We start from the raw sequence: 23,211 nt of genomic DNA, 5'->3' as shown, positions 1-23,211 counted from the left end.
GCCAAAAAATCTGACTTGAGAATGGGCTAAAATTTCGACCATCGCTAAAATGAAATATTTAAATGCAGATTATTAGAGAATTCTACCACAAATTCGTAGAGGTATCCCACGTCTAAATCGGGATAAAATTACCCAAGTTATCAAGATTAGAAGTGCAGTTTTGGGTTCCAGTACTGAAACCCACTGGAAATGCCAAAAAATCTGACTTGAGAATGGGCTAAAATTTCGACCATCGCTAAAATGAAATATTTAAATGCAGATTATTAGAGAATTCCACCGCAAATTCATAGAGGTATCCCACCTTTAAATCGGGATAAAATTACCCAAGTTATCAAGATTAGAAGTGCAGTTTTGGGTTCCAGTACTGAAACCCACTGGAAATGCCAAAAAATCTGACATGAAAATGGGCTAAAATATAATATTTAAATGTAAATTATTAGAGAATTCCACCGCAAATTCATAGAGGTATCCCACGTTTAAATCGGGATAAAATTACCCAAGTTATCAAGATTAGAAGTGCAGTTTTGGGTTCCAGTACTAAAACCCACTGGAAATGCCAAAAAATATGTCATGAAAATGGGCTAAAATTTCGACCATCGCTAAAATGAAATATTTGAATGCAGAATATTAGATAACTCCACCACAAATTCATAGAGGTATCCCACGTCTAAATCGGGATAAAATTACCCAAGTTATCAAGATTAGAAGTGCAGTTTTGGGTTCCAGTACTGAAACCCACTGGAAATGCCAAAAAATCTGACTTGAGAATGGGCTACAATTTCGACCATCGCTAAAATGAAATATTTAAGTGCAGATTATTAGAGAATTCTACCACAAATTCGTAGAGGTATCCCACGTCTAAATCGGGATAAAATTACCCAAGTTATCAAGATTAGAAGTGCAGTTTTGGGTTCCAGTACTGAAACCCACTGGAAATGCCAAAAAATCTGACTTGAGAATGGCTACAATTTCGACCATCGCTAAAATGAAATATTTAAATGCAGATTATTAGAGAATTCTACCACAAATTCGTAGAGGTATCCCACGTCTAAATCGGGATAAAATTACCCAAGTTATCAAGATTAGAAGTGCAGTTTTGGGTTCCAGTACTAAAACCCACTGGAAATGCCAAAAAATATGACATGAAAATGGGCTAAAATTTCGACCATCGCTAAAATGAAATATTTGAATGCAGAATATTAGATAACTCCACCACAAATTCATAGAGGTATCCCACGTCTAAATCGGGATAAAATTACCCAAGTTATCAAGATTAGAAGTGCAGTTTTGGGTTCCAGTACTGAAACCCACTGGAAATGCCAAAAAATCTGACATGAAAATGTGCTAAAATTTCGACCATCGCTAAAATGAAATATTTGAATGCAGATTATTAGAGAATTCCACCACAAATTCGTAGAGGTATCCCACGTCTAAATCGGGATAAAATTACCCAAGTTATCAAGATTAGAAGTGCAGTTTTGGGTTCCAGTACTGAAGAAGTGCAGTTTTGGGTTCCAGTACTAAAATCCACTGGAAATGCCAAAAAATATGTCATGAAAATGTGCTAAAATTTCGACCATCGCTAAAATGAAATATTTGAATGCAGAATATTAGATAACTCCACCACAAATTCATAGAGGTATCCCACGTCTAAATCGGGATAAAATTACCCAAGTTATCAAGATTAGAAGTGCAGTTTTGGGTTCCAGTACTGAAACCCACTGGAAATGCCAAAAAATCTGACTTGAGAATGGGCTAAAATTTCGACCATCGCTAAAATGAAATATTTAAATGCAGATTATTAGAGAATTCTACCACAAATTCGTAGAGGTATCCCACGTCTAAATCGGGATAAAATTACCCAAGTTATCAAGATTAGAAGTGCAGTTTTGGGTTCCAGTACTGAAACCCACTGGAAATGCCAAAAAATCTGACTTGAGAATGGGCTAAAATTTCGACCATCGCTAAAATGAAATATTTAAATGCAGATTATTAGAGAATTCCACCGCAAATTCATAGAGGTATCCCACCTTTAAATCGGGATAAAATTACCCAAGTTATCAAGATTAGAAGTGCAGTTTTGGGTTCCAGTACTGAAACCCACTGGAAATGCCAAAAAATCTGACATGAAAATGGGCTAAAATATAATATTTAAATGTAAATTATTAGAGAATTCCACCGCAAATTCATAGAGGTATCCCACGTTTAAATCGGGATAAAATTACCCAAGTTATCAAGATTAGAAGTGCAGTTTTGGGTTCCAGTACTAAAACCCACTGGAAATGCCAAAAAATATGTCATGAAAATGGGCTAAAATTTCGACCATCGCTAAAATGAAATATTTGAATGCAGAATATTAGATAACTCCACCACAAATTCATAGAGGTATCCCACGTCTAAATCGGGATAAAATTACCCAAGTTATCAAGATTAGAAGTGCAGTTTTGGGTTCCAGTACTGAAACCCACTGGAAATGCCAAAAAATCTGACTTGAGAATGGGCTACAATTTCGACCATCGCTAAAATGAAATATTTAAGTGCAGATTATTAGAGAATTCTACCACAAATTCGTAGAGGTATCCCACGTCTAAATCGGGATAAAATTACCCAAGTTATCAAGATTAGAAGTGCAGTTTTGGGTTCCAGTACTGAAACCCACTGGAAATGCCAAAAAATCTGACTTGAGAATGGCTACAATTTCGACCATCGCTAAAATGAAATATTTAAATGCAGATTATTAGAGAATTCTACCACAAATTCGTAGAGGTATCCCACGTCTAAATCGGGATAAAATTACCCAAGTTATCAAGATTAGAAGTGCAGTTTTGGGTTCCAGTACTAAAACCCACTGGAAATGCCAAAAAATATGACATGAAAATGGGCTAAAATTTCGACCATCGCTAAAATGAAATATTTGAATGCAGAATATTAGATAACTCCACCACAAATTCATAGAGGTATCCCACGTCTAAATCGGGATAAAATTACCCAAGTTATCAAGATTAGAAGTGCAGTTTTGGGTTCCAGTACTGAAACCCACTGGAAATGCCAAAAAATCTGACATGAAAATGTGCTAAAATTTCGACCATCGCTAAAATGAAATATTTGAATGCAGATTATTAGAGAATTCCACCACAAATTCGTAGAGGTATCCCACGTCTAAATCGGGATAAAATTACCCAAGTTATCAAGATTAGAAGTGCAGTTTTGGGTTCCAGTACTGAAGAAGTGCAGTTTTGGGTTCCAGTACTAAAATCCACTGGAAATGCCAAAAAATATGTCATGAAAATGTGCTAAAATTTCGACCATCGCTAAAATGAAATATTTGAATGCAGAATATTAGATAACTCCACCACAAATTCATAGAGGTATCCCACGTCTAAATCGGGATAAAATTACCCAAGTTATCAAGATTAGAAGTGCAGTTTTGGGTTCCAGTACTGAAACCCACTGGAAATGCCAAAAAATCTGACTTGAGAATGGGCTAAAATTTCGACCATCGCTAAAATGAAATATTTAAATGCAGATTATTAGAGAATTCTACCACAAATTCGTAGAGGTATCCCACGTCTAAATCGGGATAAAATTACCCAAGTTATCAAGATTAGAAGTGCAGTTTTGGGTTCCAGTACTGAAACCCACTGGAAATGCCAAAAAATCTGACTTGAGAATGGGCTAAAATTTCGACCATCGCTAAAATGAAATATTTAAATGCAGATTATTAGAGAATTCCACCGCAAATTCATAGAGGTATCCCACCTTTAAATCGGGATAAAATTACCCAAGTTATCAAGATTAGAAGTGCAGTTTTGGGTTCCAGTACTGAAACCCACTGGAAATGCCAAAAAATCTGACATGAAAATGGGCTAAAATATAATATTTAAATGTAAATTATTAGAGAATTCCACCGCAAATTCATAGAGGTATCCCACGTTTAAATCGGGATAAAATTACCCAAGTTATCAAGATTAGAAGTGCAGTTTTGGGTTCCAGTACTAAAACCCACTGGAAATGCCAAAAAATATGTCATGAAAATGGGCTAAAATTTCGACCATCGCTAAAATGAAATATTTGAATGCAGAATATTAGATAACTCCACCACAAATTCATAGAGGTATCCCACGTCTAAATCGGGATAAAATTACCCAAGTTATCAAGATTAGAAGTGCAGTTTTGGGTTCCAGTACTGAAACCCACTGGAAATGCCAAAAAATCTGACTTGAGAATGGGCTACAATTTCGACCATCGCTAAAATGAAATATTTAAGTGCAGATTATTAGAGAATTCTACCACAAATTCGTAGAGGTATCCCACGTCTAAATCGGGATAAAATTACCCAAGTTATCAAGATTAGAAGTGCAGTTTTGGGTTCCAGTACTGAAACCCACTGGAAATGCCAAAAAATCTGACTTGAGAATGGCTACAATTTCGACCATCGCTAAAATGAAATATTTAAATGCAGATTATTAGAGAATTCTACCACAAATTCGTAGAGGTATCCCACGTCTAAATCGGGATAAAATTACCCAAGTTATCAAGATTAGAAGTGCAGTTTTGGGTTCCAGTACTAAAACCCACTGGAAATGCCAAAAAATATGACATGAAAATGGGCTAAAATTTCGACCATCGCTAAAATGAAATATTTGAATGCAGAATATTAGATAACTCCACCACAAATTCATAGAGGTATCCCACGTCTAAATCGGGATAAAATTACCCAAGTTATCAAGATTAGAAGTGCAGTTTTGGGTTCCAGTACTGAAACCCACTGGAAATGCCAAAAAATCTGACATGAAAATGTGCTAAAATTTCGACCATCGCTAAAATGAAATATTTGAATGCAGATTATTAGAGAATTCCACCACAAATTCGTAGAGGTATCCCACGTCTAAATCGGGATAAAATTACCCAAGTTATCAAGATTAGAAGTGCAGTTTTGGGTTCCAGTACTGAAGAAGTGCAGTTTTGGGTTCCAGTACTAAAATCCACTGGAAATGCCAAAAAATATGTCATGAAAATGTGCTAAAATTTCGACCATCGCTAAAATGAAATATTTGAATGCAGAATATTAGATAACTCCACCACAAATTCATAGAGGTATCCCACGTCTAAATCGGGATAAAATTACCCAAGTTATCAAGATTAGAAGTGCAGTTTTGGGTTCCAGTACTGAAACCCACTGGAAATGCCAAAAAATCTGACTTGAGAATGGGCTAAAATTTCGACCATCGCTAAAATGAAATATTTAAATGCAGATTATTAGAGAATTCTACCACAAATTCGTAGAGGTATCCCACGTCTAAATCGGGATAAAATTACCCAAGTTATCAAGATTAGAAGTGCAGTTTTGGGTTCCAGTACTGAAACCCACTGGAAATGCCAAAAAATCTGACTTGAGAATGGGCTAAAATTTCGACCATCGCTAAAATGAAATATTTAAATGCAGATTATTAGAGAATTCCACCGCAAATTCATAGAGGTATCCCACCTTTAAATCGGGATAAAATTACCCAAGTTATCAAGATTAGAAGTGCAGTTTTGGGTTCCAGTACTGAAACCCACTGGAAATGCCAAAAAATCTGACATGAAAATGGGCTAAAATATAATATTTAAATGTAAATTATTAGAGAATTCCACCGCAAATTCATAGAGGTATCCCACGTTTAAATCGGGATAAAATTACCCAAGTTATCAAGATTAGAAGTGCAGTTTTGGGTTCCAGTACTAAAACCCACTGGAAATGCCAAAAAATATGTCATGAAAATGGGCTAAAATTTCGACCATCGCTAAAATGAAATATTTGAATGCAGAATATTAGATAACTCCACCACAAATTCATAGAGGTATCCCACGTCTAAATCGGGATAAAATTACCCAAGTTATCAAGATTAGAAGTGCAGTTTTGGGTTCCAGTACTGAAACCCACTGGAAATGCCAAAAAATCTGACTTGAGAATGGGCTACAATTTCGACCATCGCTAAAATGAAATATTTAAGTGCAGATTATTAGAGAATTCTACCACAAATTCGTAGAGGTATCCCACGTCTAAATCGGGATAAAATTACCCAAGTTATCAAGATTAGAAGTGCAGTTTTGGGTTCCAGTACTGAAACCCACTGGAAATGCCAAAAAATCTGACTTGAGAATGGCTACAATTTCGACCATCGCTAAAATGAAATATTTAAATGCAGATTATTAGAGAATTCTACCACAAATTCGTAGAGGTATCCCACGTCTAAATCGGGATAAAATTACCCAAGTTATCAAGATTAGAAGTGCAGTTTTGGGTTCCAGTACTAAAACCCACTGGAAATGCCAAAAAATATGACATGAAAATGGGCTAAAATTTCGACCATCGCTAAAATGAAATATTTGAATGCAGAATATTAGATAACTCCACCACAAATTCATAGAGGTATCCCACGTCTAAATCGGGATAAAATTACCCAAGTTATCAAGATTAGAAGTGCAGTTTTGGGTTCCAGTACTGAAACCCACTGGAAATGCCAAAAAATCTGACATGAAAATGTGCTAAAATTTCGACCATCGCTAAAATGAAATATTTGAATGCAGATTATTAGAGAATTCCACCACAAATTCGTAGAGGTATCCCACGTCTAAATCGGGATAAAATTACCCAAGTTATCAAGATTAGAAGTGCAGTTTTGGGTTCCAGTACTGAAGAAGTGCAGTTTTGGGTTCCAGTACTAAAATCCACTGGAAATGCCAAAAAATATGTCATGAAAATGTGCTAAAATTTCGACCATCGCTAAAATGAAATATTTGAATGCAGAATATTAGATAACTCCACCACAAATTCATAGAGGTATCCCACGTCTAAATCGGGATAAAATTACCCAAGTTATCAAGATTAGAAGTGCAGTTTTGGGTTCCAGTACTGAAACCCACTGGAAATGCCAAAAAATCTGACTTGAGAATGGGCTAAAATTTCGACCATCGCTAAAATGAAATATTTAAATGCAGATTATTAGAGAATTCTACCACAAATTCGTAGAGGTATCCCACGTCTAAATCGGGATAAAATTACCCAAGTTATCAAGATTAGAAGTGCAGTTTTGGGTTCCAGTACTGAAACCCACTGGAAATGCCAAAAAATCTGACTTGAGAATGGGCTAAAATTTCGACCATCGCTAAAATGAAATATTTAAATGCAGATTATTAGAGAATTCCACCGCAAATTCATAGAGGTATCCCACCTTTAAATCGGGATAAAATTACCCAAGTTATCAAGATTAGAAGTGCAGTTTTGGGTTCCAGTACTGAAACCCACTGGAAATGCCAAAAAATCTGACATGAAAATGGGCTAAAATATAATATTTAAATGTAAATTATTAGAGAATTCCACCGCAAATTCATAGAGGTATCCCACGTTTAAATCGGGATAAAATTACCCAAGTTATCAAGATTAGAAGTGCAGTTTTGGGTTCCAGTACTAAAACCCACTGGAAATGCCAAAAAATATGTCATGAAAATGGGCTAAAATTTCGACCATCGCTAAAATGAAATATTTGAATGCAGAATATTAGATAACTCCACCACAAATTCATAGAGGTATCCCACGTCTAAATCGGGATAAAATTACCCAAGTTATCAAGATTAGAAGTGCAGTTTTGGGTTCCAGTACTGAAACCCACTGGAAATGCCAAAAAATCTGACTTGAGAATGGGCTACAATTTCGACCATCGCTAAAATGAAATATTTAAGTGCAGATTATTAGAGAATTCTACCACAAATTCGTAGAGGTATCCCACGTCTAAATCGGGATAAAATTACCCAAGTTATCAAGATTAGAAGTGCAGTTTTGGGTTCCAGTACTGAAACCCACTGGAAATGCCAAAAAATCTGACTTGAGAATGGCTACAATTTCGACCATCGCTAAAATGAAATATTTAAATGCAGATTATTAGAGAATTCTACCACAAATTCGTAGAGGTATCCCACGTCTAAATCGGGATAAAATTACCCAAGTTATCAAGATTAGAAGTGCAGTTTTGGGTTCCAGTACTAAAACCCACTGGAAATGCCAAAAAATATGACATGAAAATGGGCTAAAATTTCGACCATCGCTAAAATGAAATATTTGAATGCAGAATATTAGATAACTCCACCACAAATTCATAGAGGTATCCCACGTCTAAATCGGGATAAAATTACCCAAGTTATCAAGATTAGAAGTGCAGTTTTGGGTTCCAGTACTGAAACCCACTGGAAATGCCAAAAAATCTGACATGAAAATGTGCTAAAATTTCGACCATCGCTAAAATGAAATATTTGAATGCAGATTATTAGAGAATTCCACCACAAATTCGTAGAGGTATCCCACGTCTAAATCGGGATAAAATTACCCAAGTTATCAAGATTAGAAGTGCAGTTTTGGGTTCCAGTACTGAAGAAGTGCAGTTTTGGGTTCCAGTACTAAAATCCACTGGAAATGCCAAAAAATATGTCATGAAAATGTGCTAAAATTTCGACCATCGCTAAAATGAAATATTTGAATGCAGAATATTAGATAACTCCACCACAAATTCATAGAGGTATCCCACGTCTAAATCGGGATAAAATTACCCAAGTTATCAAGATTAGAAGTGCAGTTTTGGGTTCCAGTACTGAAACCCACTGGAAATGCCAAAAAATCTGACTTGAGAATGGGCTAAAATTTCGACCATCGCTAAAATGAAATATTTAAATGCAGATTATTAGAGAATTCTACCACAAATTCGTAGAGGTATCCCACGTCTAAATCGGGATAAAATTACCCAAGTTATCAAGATTAGAAGTGCAGTTTTGGGTTCCAGTACTGAAACCCACTGGAAATGCCAAAAAATCTGACTTGAGAATGGGCTAAAATTTCGACCATCGCTAAAATGAAATATTTAAATGCAGATTATTAGAGAATTCCACCGCAAATTCATAGAGGTATCCCACCTTTAAATCGGGATAAAATTACCCAAGTTATCAAGATTAGAAGTGCAGTTTTGGGTTCCAGTACTGAAACCCACTGGAAATGCCAAAAAATCTGACATGAAAATGGGCTAAAATATAATATTTAAATGTAAATTATTAGAGAATTCCACCGCAAATTCATAGAGGTATCCCACGTTTAAATCGGGATAAAATTACCCAAGTTATCAAGATTAGAAGTGCAGTTTTGGGTTCCAGTACTAAAACCCACTGGAAATGCCAAAAAATATGTCATGAAAATGGGCTAAAATTTCGACCATCGCTAAAATGAAATATTTGAATGCAGAATATTAGATAACTCCACCACAAATTCATAGAGGTATCCCACGTCTAAATCGGGATAAAATTACCCAAGTTATCAAGATTAGAAGTGCAGTTTTGGGTTCCAGTACTGAAACCCACTGGAAATGCCAAAAAATCTGACTTGAGAATGGGCTACAATTTCGACCATCGCTAAAATGAAATATTTAAGTGCAGATTATTAGAGAATTCTACCACAAATTCGTAGAGGTATCCCACGTCTAAATCGGGATAAAATTACCCAAGTTATCAAGATTAGAAGTGCAGTTTTGGGTTCCAGTACTGAAACCCACTGGAAATGCCAAAAAATCTGACATGAAAATGGGCTAAAATATAATATTTAAATGTAAATTATTAGAGAATTCCACCGCAAATTCATAGAGGTATCCCACGTTTAAATCGGGATAAAATTACCCAAGTTATCAAGATTAGAAGTGCAGTTTTGGGTTCCAGTACTAAAACCCACTGGAAATGCCAAAAAATATGTCATGAAAATGGGCTAAAATTTCGACCATCGCTAAAATGAAATATTTGAATGCAGAATATTAGATAACTCCACCACAAATTCATAGAGGTATCCCACGTCTAAATCGGGATAAAATTACCCAAGTTATCAAGATTAGAAGTGCAGTTTTGGGTTCCAGTACTGAAACCCACTGGAAATGCCAAAAAATCTGACTTGAGAATGGCTACAATTTCGACCATCGCTAAAATGAAATATTTAAATGCAGATTATTAGAGAATTCTACCACAAATTCGTAGAGGTATCCCACGTCTAAATCGGGATAAAATTACCCAAGTTATCAAGATTAGAAGTGCAGTTTTGGGTTCCAGTACTAAAACCCACTGGAAATGCCAAAAAATATGACATGAAAATGGGCTAAAATTTCGACCATCGCTAAAATGAAATATTTGAATGCAGAATATTAGATAACTCCACCACAAATTCATAGAGGTATCCCACGTCTAAATCGGGATAAAATTACCCAAGTTATCAAGATTAGAAGTGCAGTTTTGGGTTCCAGTACTGAAACCCACTGGAAATGCCAAAAAATCTGACTTGAGAATGGGCTAAAATTTCGACCATCGCTAAAATGAAATATTTAAAGGCAGATTATTAGAGAATTCCACCACAAATTCTTAGAGGTATCCCACGTCTAAATCGGGATAAAATTACCCAAGTTATCAAGATTAGAAGTGCAGTTTTGGGTTCCAGTACTGAAACGCACTGGAAATGCCAAAAAATCTGACATGAAAATGGGCTAAAATATAATATTTAAATGTAAATTATTAGAGAATTCCACCGCAAATTCATAGAGGTATCCCACGTTTAAATCGGGATAAAATTACCCAAGTTATCAATATTAGAAGTGCAGTTTTGGGTTCCAGTACTGAAACCCACTATAAATGCCAAAAAAATTGGCATGAAAATGGGCTAAAATTTCGACCATCGCTAAAAGGAAATATTTGAATGCAGAATATTAGAGAATTCTACCACAAACTCTTAGAGGTATCCCAGGTATAAATACAGTTTTGGCTACCCACTTTAAAAAATAATTGGAGAGACTTATAAATTGAACGTGAAAAGGAAAATTTTTGAATGTAGAATATTAGAAATCTTTACCACAAACTAAGTCGAAATCCAGTAACTCAACTTATAACACTTAGAAGTGCATTTTATTCTCCTTATCTGATTTTATTTTGTTTTATACATTTTTCTCCCGATTTATCTTGTTTTATTTTTTGCAGAGACGCGTTCCGAGGATAACCATCGATCGCTTTCGCCTTCAAACTCTATAATTATTATTGCTGCCAATTTTTGTTTGGCGGCCAGCAGGCGTTAAATTATGATTTCCATAATGTTTATGAAGACAAGATGCGTTTGGCCAGTGGGTGGCGGGCATGGTGGCCGGGAGCTGCAGGCGGATAGCCAAATCGGGCAGACAGGCCAGGCGTAATCACAATCATAATAATAATAAACACATCCGATCGACGGCCAGCACGTGTGTGGCTTTGCTCTGTCTTGGGCTGATTTCTTGCTTTGGTAATGACCCAAATTTCCGGAGCTGTGCGCTAAATACGCCTAATGGTCGTTTAATTATTGTATGACAGACAGCGACAGCCGTCGCCGCACATTGGGGAGCATAAATACAACTAATTGTACAACAGCAGGCGGGGGGAGCGGGCAATTGGCATTTGTAGTGCCCGAAATACAATCGTAATTATGTGGGCATTTACTAAATGCCTGTTCCCACACCATTGGCAGCGCCACCTAACGGCAGCCGGTGCGAACCAACAGCCACTGCTTTTTCGACCATCATCTTGGGTATTTTGTGACAAATTCACGCCTGCTGCCACTTCAAGTTGCTGCCGAACACAGTAATTTGTTTATATTGTACAGCAATTGACACGCCTGCTTGCCCAAATTTGTGGCAATTGTCTGGAGTGCTAAAACTAATAAGGGTGCTTAGGTTTCTCCGCTTTATTTTTACCTTTTTGGCACCTTTGCCGCGCTATCTTTATGGCTAAGGCTGAGTTTTGCCCCTGGCAAATAGAAGCGAGTGTTTGTGCCAGTGCATGATATTCATGATGCCATAGGGCGGTTGGGCAGGTTGTGGGATCGGGAGTGTGTATTTCAATCGAAATTCGATTTCCGCTTACACACGCCTCTGTATTAATTGCCGAGAGGCTGGTTGGCAGCAGGAATCCGAGCATCCCACTGCTCATGTTCCTATTTGCGTAAATAGAATTTGATGTTTCGTTAAAATATGCATTTTGTATAAAAACAAAATGGGCACACAGACGTGTTAAAAATATATTCTCTTCAACATGTGGCTAAGTGCACTTGCGTAAATAATAAACAGAACGGGCCAAGTTCGCCCAGTACATGCTAAGTGTATGGATGTTGAAAACGGAGGTCCAATCGAGCTATTAATCAAGCATTTTTCCCGGGAACCCAAATAATAGCCCCAATACGAGTCCCAAGGGGTTGGGAAACAATATTCAATTCCAGCACTATTCTTATCAGCCCGAGAGCATGGCCGAAAATAGAAAGCATGGGCTTCAGGGGTTTCATTAACTCATGTTTAATGTTATAAAAAGACACAAAAGGCGAGTGTTTGTCTAGCCGAACAGCTGAGCTCTAAAAGCTATATACTCTGTACAGCAAACGCTAACGTGCCGCAACTCAGGAACCGCAGCTCACCGGCAAAAAAACGAAAAAATAAATGAGATAAGGAGCTGAACTTGTTGCTACCAGCATTAATTAGCAGTGCCTCGCAGATCGTTTGCAGATCGCATCGATTCCAGTACACAGGGAAAAAAGATGAGATAATGCGTAGCAACTTATCACATCATTCTTCCAATATTAAAGTGTTCACATGGCGAAACTAATATCGCACGCTAGCCAACGGTCACAACATAATTTAGCAATAAACACGATTTTTTATTGTGATTCCTGTCATGCGGCACCAATAAAAGTTATAATAATAGGTATAAGGCGGAAGTGTATCAAAGAACAAGCTTGAGATTCAGTAGCTCAAAGTTTCAGTGATGAAATGGAAAGTAAAAGTTTTGTATTTTGGGGAGGATGATGTGTTCCACACACTTTAAGTGGAAGTGCCACTCCGCTGAGAAACACTCTGTGTAAATACTTTTTTCCCCAGTACTCATACGCCCTGTAAGCTGCCGCCCATGAAGCAGCAACATGGTTCTAGAGGTGGGCTGTTTATTGCTAAACATTTGGGTAAACACCAAATTTGCCGTGACGTGCACTTCTGTCACTGCAAATTAACACCTATCTATCACCTGCCAGCTGATCGAGCTGCCGTTGGGATCCATGCTCTCAGAGGGCTCTGGAAGTTTGGATAGCACGTGTGTGGTCCCCGGCCTATGTATGATAAATGGCGGGAGGCGTGTAAAATTTAACAAATTAAAAGTGGAAAACCCCGCATATTGCTTATATTAGCAGGGGCAGTAAACTGTTAAATCACGATTATTGTTTGGCATTCTAGATGACAAGGTAAAAAACAAACTCCAGCCCTGAACCAGCTGCAGTTCAGGTGATAAGATGATAAGACAATGCAAATGTTTCCCAAACAATAAGGCAAGCAAGGTGCTAGAGTCTGTGTTACAGTGGCATTTTACATCACTTAGCAGGTCGTATCATACAATGTTATAAGGCGGAAATATTTGATTGGGGCGACGAGCGAAACGTAAATAAATAATAAATAAAACAGGTCGATTTATTAATGACTGTGAATTGATTTTCTATGCAAATGACGCTCTGCTTTGTTTTAGGTTGCCGCTCGGCTGTCGAAACCGTTAGGCAAATGCCCCGCGGCGGCGATGGCGAATATTCGATTTCACCGAATGGCAGGGCGTGTGGCAATAATGCGATTAAAGGTTGTATTTATAAATGTCAGGTATGGCTCGGGGTTCCCAGAAGAACGGGGCTGGCAGAGGGTCTCATCTGAACTGCATGGTACCGCCGGGCGTATACGCGATGCGCCATCAAAACGACATCACTTGCCCCATAAATCATGCCACCCGAACGAAAAGGTAGGTATACATATGTATATCGAATATTTAGGAATAACACCCCGCATAGATCGAAGACCAAGAGCCGCAATGCCTCTTCTAATTCCGAGGAATCGAAACAAAGGCGCTCAGCACAGACACCACAAATATTCGAATTCCTCCTCCTTCAAATGTTAATAAAAACCCCGCCAGGAAGCAATAATAAAACAATAACGAAATGGGGGAAAAAAAGTCAATGCCATTAGGGAACCTTCTTTTTGTATTTAGATCGCGGACTGCGCTCGGCTTATGCTGCACCCATCCGCCTGCGATGATAAAGTGATGATGCCCCAAGGTTCCCAAATTGCTTTCAAATAAATGCCGAGCCCGTCGGCCCAGCTAAACCACTTCTGACTTCTGAATTCCGAGGAGAAGAGTTTAGCATATGAATAAAGACGCACCGCCCCAAAGAATCCGTCTGCGACTCAGTCGCGTCCGAGTCCCCAAATTTATATGCAAAGCGACAGTATGGACAGTATCGATAATGCCGCGATCATCCAGCATTTGCCTTGACCGTGAAGATGGGATCACAGTGGTGATGGTGATGATGATGATGCCACCAGCGGGGCGAAATAATTAAAAGAGTGTCGTTAAAAATAAAATATAATGGATTTATGTAAAGTGATGTTACACGCTCTGCCTCGAAATGGTCACAGACGCGATATGACGGCTCACAACAAATGGCAGCAAATAAATAAAAAATCATTAAGATAGGCATAGTCAGGTAAGTCGGGTTTTGTGGCCGACCCGTCCCACTGGGGATGGGGCTAAAACTAAATACCAAATAAAGCATTCAAATGGCCAAGAAGACAATCAAGCCGCGATGAAACCGAAACCAGCCTGTGCTCCATGGGCGGTTCTGGCTTTTGATGTAAGCCCACGAGTCGGCTTAAACAAATTTGTATTTAGCCAAATGGCCAAAAACTGAAACGAAAAATATCCAAATTATTTGTTGAAAAATTCATTCACGACCCGGGCAGAGACACAAGATACAAAATCGATGGAAAAATCACCCGAATGTGAAGAAAAATTGGACAGGTAATTATTAGAGGTGTTTTCGCCTTGAGTGGATTAGCTCGGCTGCCGGGGATGGACACTGGCCCCCAATTATGCTAATACCCCGCCGAAAAAGGCCGCTAAAATCCATATTTAAATTATTAACACAGAAACCCCGGCTGGGCCAGCGCCGAATTCGGTTTCCGAAACCAACTCCTAGCCAGATTGAACATGTTTAACATTAATCTTGACTGATAAATTAAAAAGGAATTAATTAAAATGAGCAATCACTTGTCAGGCCCGCAGTGCTTTGATGATGATTTCCTACACCCTATTTATAGCCTTTATGCTAACTAATTAGCAAGGCAAACAATGAATGAAAATACCACAGGCAAATGAATATTGATGTGCTCTAAGTATAATAAATATTACAAATTCCTTTTGAGGGTTCCTAAGATATTTAATATTTCATCTTTAAGTAAGGTTATAAAATGTATCTAGCAGAATAGAGTACACAAACTTCGACTTTCCGCCCCAGCATAATTCTTGAGACTTTTATAAACATTTTTTCATCATTTAGACAGTTTTCGTAAGCTAGAAAATGAGCACTTGGGACTTTGGTACTGCGGGGAACGTGGGTGGTTTCCCCAAGGGGCGGGCCGGGGGATGCGGACCTTCGCAGAAGTGTTTGCATGCAGATCACGTATGTATCTTTTGCCAAAAGAAATATAAATTTAAATCAAAATAACCCACCCAAAGCATAAGCACAGCACCCTAAAGTCACGCCCCGGCATCACACTTAAAAGTATTTGGTCGTTTTTTCTGCCTTTTTTACTTGAAATTATTTTGCGGCTTTTTGCTATTGTATCTGGTTTCTGTTCGGCTCTCTGACGGCATTAATATTCCGACAAATTATTTGTCACCCCGTCCGAGCGAAGGGCTGCAAGGCCACGCCCTCCCCATTTGCATAAGAATCGGTTATGGTTATGTATAGCATTAATCACCGGCAGACGGGCTGAGCTGAATACTTCACGATCATTACACGTAGATCTCCGGGGGGGTCGTCCATCCAACAATCCATTCAGTTTTTGCTGGATGGCCGGGCAATGTTCGGCCGCAACTCGTCAGCACCCACATCTCGAGTGGCATTTCTCTGGGGATCACTAAAACATGTTGCCGACTGACAAATGTTCAATTTCAGACTTCTTTCTCTGCATTATTTCTGCTCATTTTTAATGTCAATGAACGCCGCAAATTTTCTTCATTTTTATTTAAAGTAGACGAAATAAATTGAAGACAAAATGAATAACGAGAAGCCACGGGGACAGAGAAACACGCGCAAAGCTACGACGTACGGCTCACAAAATCAAAAAAAAAAAAAGGAAAACAAAAAGAAAAAAAAACAAGAAAATAAATATTCAAATTCTACACATTGTGCAAATTTCATAGTCGAAATACAAATTGACGTCGCACCCCAGTACCCGCACAGGCGAGCGTTACTTACAGCAAGTGTTCCGAAACTAGGCGCCACATAAAAAATTAGAAAATCTATTTTCGAAGCGGTCAGAGCACAGATATCTCCGAACCGAACTGAATGTGTCACAATATTTCATAGGCTTCCGCGCAAACCGAATGGATGTTTATAAGGCGGCATATGGACAGCCCCAAGCACGCCCAACTGGCCATTCCGCGCCACTCCATCCCATCCCGATCCCCAGGGGGTTACCTCACACCCGGCCCCTTATCACCTACGGCCGGTAATGGCTTACAGACTTCCTTACGCGCACCCAGCATTATGTATTACGCATTCAGGGGTCCCGGGTTCGTGTTGTTTCTCAAATTTTACACTGCCCGCATCGGCGGACGTTGATAACATTCTAATGGCCTGTAAGTCGCTTGGCCATGTTTCGGGCTTGTTGCCACATTTGTTGTTGTCACGTCCCGAACGGCTACTTTTCACACCTTGTTGAGCTCTGTAGATCTCAATTGCCTGCGCTTGCCTGAGGCTAACTTGCAAATGGCCTGCACTTGCATGTGAATACGGTGGGTGGAACTTGGGCTAATGGCTGAAGCCAAGTTGCTACTCCCACTATCTATCAGGTTTCCCAGCCCTCTGGTATATGGAGTGTCTTAAACTTATTTATTCTTCATCCAACAGCCACCTATTAGATAACTTTTACCTCTTATCTGGGTGAGACATGTGCTCTGGATGCAGATTCAGCCTTCCCGAAAAGTGTTGCTGCAGAGCTAATCGCGATAAGGAGTGACGGAAATGTCAGCAGTCCCCAGGTGACGCAAATGGATGGGCCCAGACCAGAGCAGGTGACTCAGTGGAGGAGCCGGCGGAGTAGAACATTAACCCATTAACAGCCGTTTGATGAATGCGTGAGTGCACTCTCGGGGGCCTGGAGCGAAAGGCCCCGAAGTGTGTGGGCCGGCGGATGCATTCTGCAGTCTCTGGCAAACCGCCGAACGGTGAGGTCGCCGAAAATCACATCGAAATCACATCGAGATACTTTTTCGCCTGCCGGCTGCCCAGTGAAGCGTGTGAATTCAAATGCGATGTCGCTTTCTTTGTGGCCCCGCCGCGGTATTTAATCAAACTCGAAACGGGGGAAGTGGAAAAAAATAAAACAATGCGGCACACAAAAACGAGACGAGCACACCAAAATATCGACAAATCAAGCGAAATTATAAAAGAAAGGCCAGAACTCGACACATCGATGTGGAATCAATGCAATAAATTAACTTGAATTTGCTTTTCGCTGGCCCAGTCGATTTCGATAAAGCGCGCAGAGAGGAATACAAACATAAATAAATGGAAAATCGTGAAGTGCCGGTCTGCAAATTCGCTGGCCCCTGGGATGGGAGGCGAACCTACCTGTTTGTCCAGCAGCGGTCCCTTTGAGATGAAGTCCTTCCTGGGCGAGTACAGCTCTGGCGGGGATCCCTTGAAGGAGTAGCGCAGGCCGGCATCCCCAAGGTCGCTTGTCGGCCCCCGCAGGTAGCAATCGAGGTCATCTTCCTCGGAGGAGGAGTTCGAGGACGCCGCCCCCGGCGACTCGCAGACGGTGGTGCTGTTCGTCCGGCTGCTGTGACCGGAAGTGGTGGACCTCAGCGTGGTGCTGGCATAGGGGGCATCCGGCCGCTCGCCGAGCAGGCAATGGCACTCGACCTCCTGGCCGGCGGGCTGCCCGTCGGGCTGACCGGCTTCCGGCATGGACATGCTGACCAGATTAGATGACCAGATAGCCAGATACAGCGATTCCAATCAGCGCGTGGCACGTGCAAAAATTCGCGGCGAAATCGCACCGCAATCCGCACTGTGCGTTTATAAGGGGTTTTTATATGTATCTATATCTCTGCGTATATGCGTACACTGGTGTTGGCTCTGTGGCTCTGTGGCTCTTTTGCTTATTTTGTTAATTGAAATGCGACAGTCTCGTTCCGTTGCCGTGGGCACCGCACCCGGCGAAAAAAAAGCGTAGCGTACTACGGCTCGTGGGCTTTAAAAACGACTCACGCTTATGACGGTGATTAGCTAAGATAAACTACTTTACCACTTTCATGATGGATCTTTTTGCCGAATCACACAATTTTCGTGGCTGGCCCAATGTTAAGCGAGAAGCTTAAAACCTAAACACCCATCGCGATTGCATTCACTTTCCAGCTGCACCATTAACTTGGTCACATCAGGTCACCTTTGGCATTCTGGCTTGGCTTTCTTTTCGGCAGCAGCGACGGCGGCGGCGGCGGCGAAGGTTGTCCCAGGGCAGCGCAACAGCAGCACCATGTCAGAGTTCACCAGTGCGAGATGGCACCGCATGCTAACGCGACATGGCTGCAGGATATCGAGGATTTGGCAGGATCTGGGGCTTAAGTTGGGTTCGGATTGGGGTTCGGGCTCGCGTTCGGGGATCGAGTGATTGAAATAGAAACCTAATTCGAGCAATTGCCAAAATTCCAAACTGCTGCGCGCGCAAAACAAACGAATCGAAAGAGAACGAGGCGGAGAACGAGCCGACTGACCAAGTGATATAAGACCGGACCAAGTGTATGTGTATCTGTATCTGCGATGTTTCGTTTCGGCTCGCTTGAGTTCACGCTGCGGACTGATCGGCGGTTGGTAGCGCGGCAACTCATGGCAACAGCGCACTGAAAAGCGATCTGCGACCGCACTCGCACACTCACCCAGCGCCTGCTCTCTTTTCGGTGCTCCCCAGGCATATGTGGGGCTCTGGGATGGCTAGCTGGGATTTCCGAGCTCCCCGAGGGAATCGTTTGCTGGCCGATAAAGCCCGGCTCAGGAGGAGGTATCTCCGTTCTCCTGGCCACCCATGCCCCCAAGCCATGCGATCTCAAAGAAGCCAGCCGGCGTGGAGCAAGAGCGGGAGAGGCGCTCGGCTCCGGCAGAGAGGAAAGCTCGCGGTGAGCTGAGCTTAACGCGCTCTCTTAGCTCCGTGCCGCTCGATGGCCCGGCGCATGTGGGGATTATGTGCTCGGCCAGGTTCTACAACCCTTGGAGTGTTATCTTCTGGATATCTTATCTATCAAGATGGTAGACATAGTAACAATTCGCATCCGGCCGCAAGGTCGACCGGTCCAGATCGCGACATCTGCGAGATCTTTGCTCATTGGGTTAGAAGAACGCACAAGACGAAAGTTTACTCTTCTTCCAAGGCCACTTGTTTGTCCTGCAAAACATATCATCGCCATGTATATTGTACAGTAAAGCTTCTAATTTGTGATTATTTGGTATATTTTATCTATTTGTATTTTTTATTCTTTGCATATATTATCTGTAGGTCTACAAAGATATCATTTATTGCTACTATACATTTCAAAAGCCATTAAAGTTTAATGTTTGTTATATAAATTTAGATTAGAACAGGTTTGACATTTTTTTAATAAAAATTGAAGAATAAGACTTATTTAGAAAAAGTATTTGTATTAAACGTATAAAGTAGTTATTTATTTTTTCCCTAATTAAAATAATTTAAAATTAACGCCACTTTTAATTGTCTCTTTAAATATTATATAATAAAAGTTGGAGAAAAAGTATTATTTTCAATTTGAATGCAGAATTAGATCTTTTTTTATAAAATTGAAATTGAAATTGCAGACGTAGACATTTTTTCAATTTGTATAATACAAATTAAAGATAAAGATTTTTTTATAGCAAGTTGATTTTCACTTGTTTGTTTCATAATTGATTTACTTAATTCCTTTTAATTTTAGAACCTAAAATATTTACAAGCAATGCTCTGTGTCATTTTATTTTGCCTCTACATATTAATAAGAATTTGTTTCAATAACTATAATGAATCAGTGAAATTTAGCAGAAAAATAACATTACCTATAAATGCTATCTCGTAGCATTACTCAATGCAACCATTGGATTTCCGAATGAGACGTCATTATGAAAAAGCTATGGAAGATGACACCAGTTCCGAATAATTATATACAATAAGAACGGAAGTTGGGTGGATGATCAATGAGTGGAAGATCACTTGTTCATAAGAAATACCTACCATGACTTTGACGCACTTTAAGCTACATGACAGTGTGTAAATTACAATGAGTCAATTTGGTTTTCCAAATAAAATGTTAAATTTCAGAAACTATTTAATAAATCTTACCTCAAGCTGGATGTTAAGTTCCTGGCCATCGTTGATAATTTGCCAGCCTGGAGTTGACTGTGAAGTAAATATGAGACATTATTTTGGGCCATTTGTTCCAAGATCGTGCGACATCTGCTGGATGCCAGCCAATGTGGGTCAAGATCAATCTAGTGATCGCGTCAGTGGGTAAAAATAGTGGCGATCCGCTCCATTATTCGAGCGCCGAGAACTCTTCCACATAGATGTCTTGTATGCCAAATTACCATATGTGGCAATTGACCCTATTGTATACTAAATATTTTCCTTAATCAAACGCAGCAATAAGAATTAATCAATTAGAAGACGAGAGCTCGTTTGCCAAATTAAAGTATAGTTGGAAATTAAAAATCCATTTCGCTGGCTTTCAGCGCTTCTCTGCCGCTGGAGCAGTCGGCGAATACTCGAAAAAATATTCTAAAATATGAAATATGTATGCGAGGATGTTGGGCTAATGAAAAACAGCTCAAAAGATTCCGGGAAGAGCGTGTGCATTGTTTTGCTTGTTTCGCCATCGACAGCAAACCGCAGGCATCGGCACCGGCACCGGCACCCGAAACGAAGCCAACATAAAACAGCAGCCAGAACAACAAATCTTACAAAACAGCCATAAAAGTCGGGGGGCAAGTGAGTTCCACAAGATGCTTTTTATTGCAGCCAACCGATGTTTACAGAGCCACCAAGTGAATACCTCCCTAGCTGGAGCCCCAATATCACAGCCAGTCTAGCAAATCCTCGGCTAATCCGGGGCAGCATGCTGTCCAAATTAGGAAATACTGCTCAAAGAGGCGCCGCTGGCTAATGATCGAGCCCCTGGAGCTCGAAAGGCGGAGCCCACCGACGCTGACCACAATGTATCTATCTGTCTATCCATCTGTATCCATGCTATCCGTATCTGTATCTGTATCTGTCCAGATCCACATCGCATTGTATCATCTTAATAATTAACGCATTCGGATCATTAGCCAGCCGGGCAGCACGCGCAGCCATAAAGTTTTTGTTTAGCAGTGAAAATAGCAGCGTTTCCACTGCCCCAGCGATGCTCCAGCGGATGGGAGCCCCGGTCTTTCAGGTGAAGCCTGCCCCCTGCATCGCCTCCCATATGCAGTTTCCATGGGCAGACGGCGGAGGCCGCCGAGTGGAGGCTGTGAAGGGCCCTAGACTACGGATCAGTATCCAAGTCTTCAGATGTTCGCTGTCAGACTCACTGTCTGTTTATCCGTCCGTGCGTCCAACACGCGCAGGCCTCTTAGTCAATTGCGTCGGTCCATGTCGGCATTTGGATATATGTGGGTATATGTTCCTGAGTATTATGTTTTCGTAAGCGAGTGTGTCGGGTGCGTGTGCTCGGCGCGTTGCTGTATCCATGGGATAGTTCCACTCAGTCTCACCCACACACCATTGATTGATTGATAAATATTGATCCTGATTGAATGATCGAAAGCTTGCGAAAGCCCCATACCCATTCCCATTCCCATCCCTCTGGAATTATTGAGAGCTCAGGTTTTCAAGTTCCCCTGACAGCTGCCCCATCAGACCGTACCGAAGCGGGGCGAATCGAATCGAATCAAATATTTGGGCTAACTAAACACAAACCTATCTTAAAGAGCCTCCAATTCGGTGCCCGCAACGATGATGTCTAAATTCTGGAAATTCGCAAAAATCAAACTCAATTACGTGCGCTGTCAATCAGCGGCAGGAATCGAAATGGGAATCGGTGTGGCCATCGGCCGTAGGAAGCGAAATCGCGAGGCATGCGTAAGAGGCGCATGTATCTCGAAGATACATTTCACTTAACTGTATGGCATATATCATCCATTCAACTACAGCGTCCACAGACCATAGAGCAGCATACAGCCACTATGACAGCAGCACACACAGATGGCGGTGGCGATCTAGATGGGAATTGGGGATGGTCGTGGTGGAGGCGCATGGGGATGTGGTGTGGATCGTGCGTTGACCCTGAGACTGGCCCACGCCCACGCAACGCGCAAAATATAAACCAATAGTGGTCTATATATAGCTGCACGGAGGGAAGCATGCCTCCCAAAGCTACACAACTTATAATTTTTAAACTACTTACTTTTTATCTAAAATTTTACAATGGCCTTGAAGCTTTTTTATTAGAAAAACTAAGTTGATAACATGAGTTTTTAGGGAGTTATGGGATAGCAGACTATATGAATGGAATTATAATAAGAAGTAAACTAGAAACATGTGTTTTAAATTTAAATATTTGTTAGAAAATAATAAAGTAATATTAAATTTCCAAATACATTTCCTCCGTTTAGATCAGTGTACTCATGTTCCTTGGGATGGAAACCGAATGGCGAGATTCGCGTGCAAATCATATCCACTAGGCTTGCGAATATTTATGGGCATCATGTGGAAAAGACTTGAAGTGAGTTGAAATTGAAAACATTTTAAAAGTAGCAGAAGTCCCCTGAGTAGCAGCGCTCTATGGCCGTAAAGGCTGAGTGGCCGCTGAAAGGCAAGATCATAAAAGCGGACTACAATTCAAGTACGTACGCATGCATAACTCAATTTTGCCGGATCTGTCCGGGGTCTCTTTGAACTGTCCGTCGGCGGGGGAGTGATATTAGACATCTGCATATGATTCCGGCCCCAAACGCTCCCTGAACCGCTCCAGAAGCGCAGAAGTTGCGCAAAAAGTTCAACACACGGCGCTCGGCTTTCA

General features: G+C 40.5%; 1 protein-coding gene and 1 non-coding gene across 2 annotated transcripts in view; one reads left to right on the top strand and one right to left on the bottom strand.

Annotated features, from left to right (window-relative positions):
* The window catches only part of LOC108026185 (uncharacterized), a 40,928-nt gene extending 29,556 nt beyond the window's left edge, over window positions 1-11,372 (top strand). Inside the window, exon 3 of the transcript XR_007764511.1 lies at window positions 11,032-11,372. This is a non-coding gene — a transcript (uncharacterized LOC108026185). The remainder of the gene's footprint in view (window positions 1-11,031) is intronic.
* LOC108026162 (A disintegrin and metalloproteinase with thrombospondin motifs 20) overlaps window positions 1-18,607 on the bottom strand; it is a 52,611-nt gene extending 34,004 nt beyond the window's left edge. Inside the window, exon 1 of the mRNA XM_017096895.3 lies at window positions 17,738-18,607. Within this exon, the coding sequence (XP_016952384.1) occupies window positions 17,738-18,082 (345 nt within the window). The 5' untranslated portion in view covers window positions 18,083-18,607. The remainder of the gene's footprint in view (window positions 1-17,737) is intronic.
* Window positions 18,608-23,211: the final 4,604 nt, after the last annotated feature.

This window comes from Drosophila biarmipes, chromosome 3R (genome assembly GCF_025231255.1).
Source record: "Drosophila biarmipes strain raj3 chromosome 3R, RU_DBia_V1.1, whole genome shotgun sequence".
NCBI lineage: Eukaryota > Metazoa > Arthropoda > Insecta > Diptera > Drosophilidae > Drosophila > Drosophila biarmipes.
This window is presented reverse-complemented; position numbering and strand designations above follow the sequence as displayed.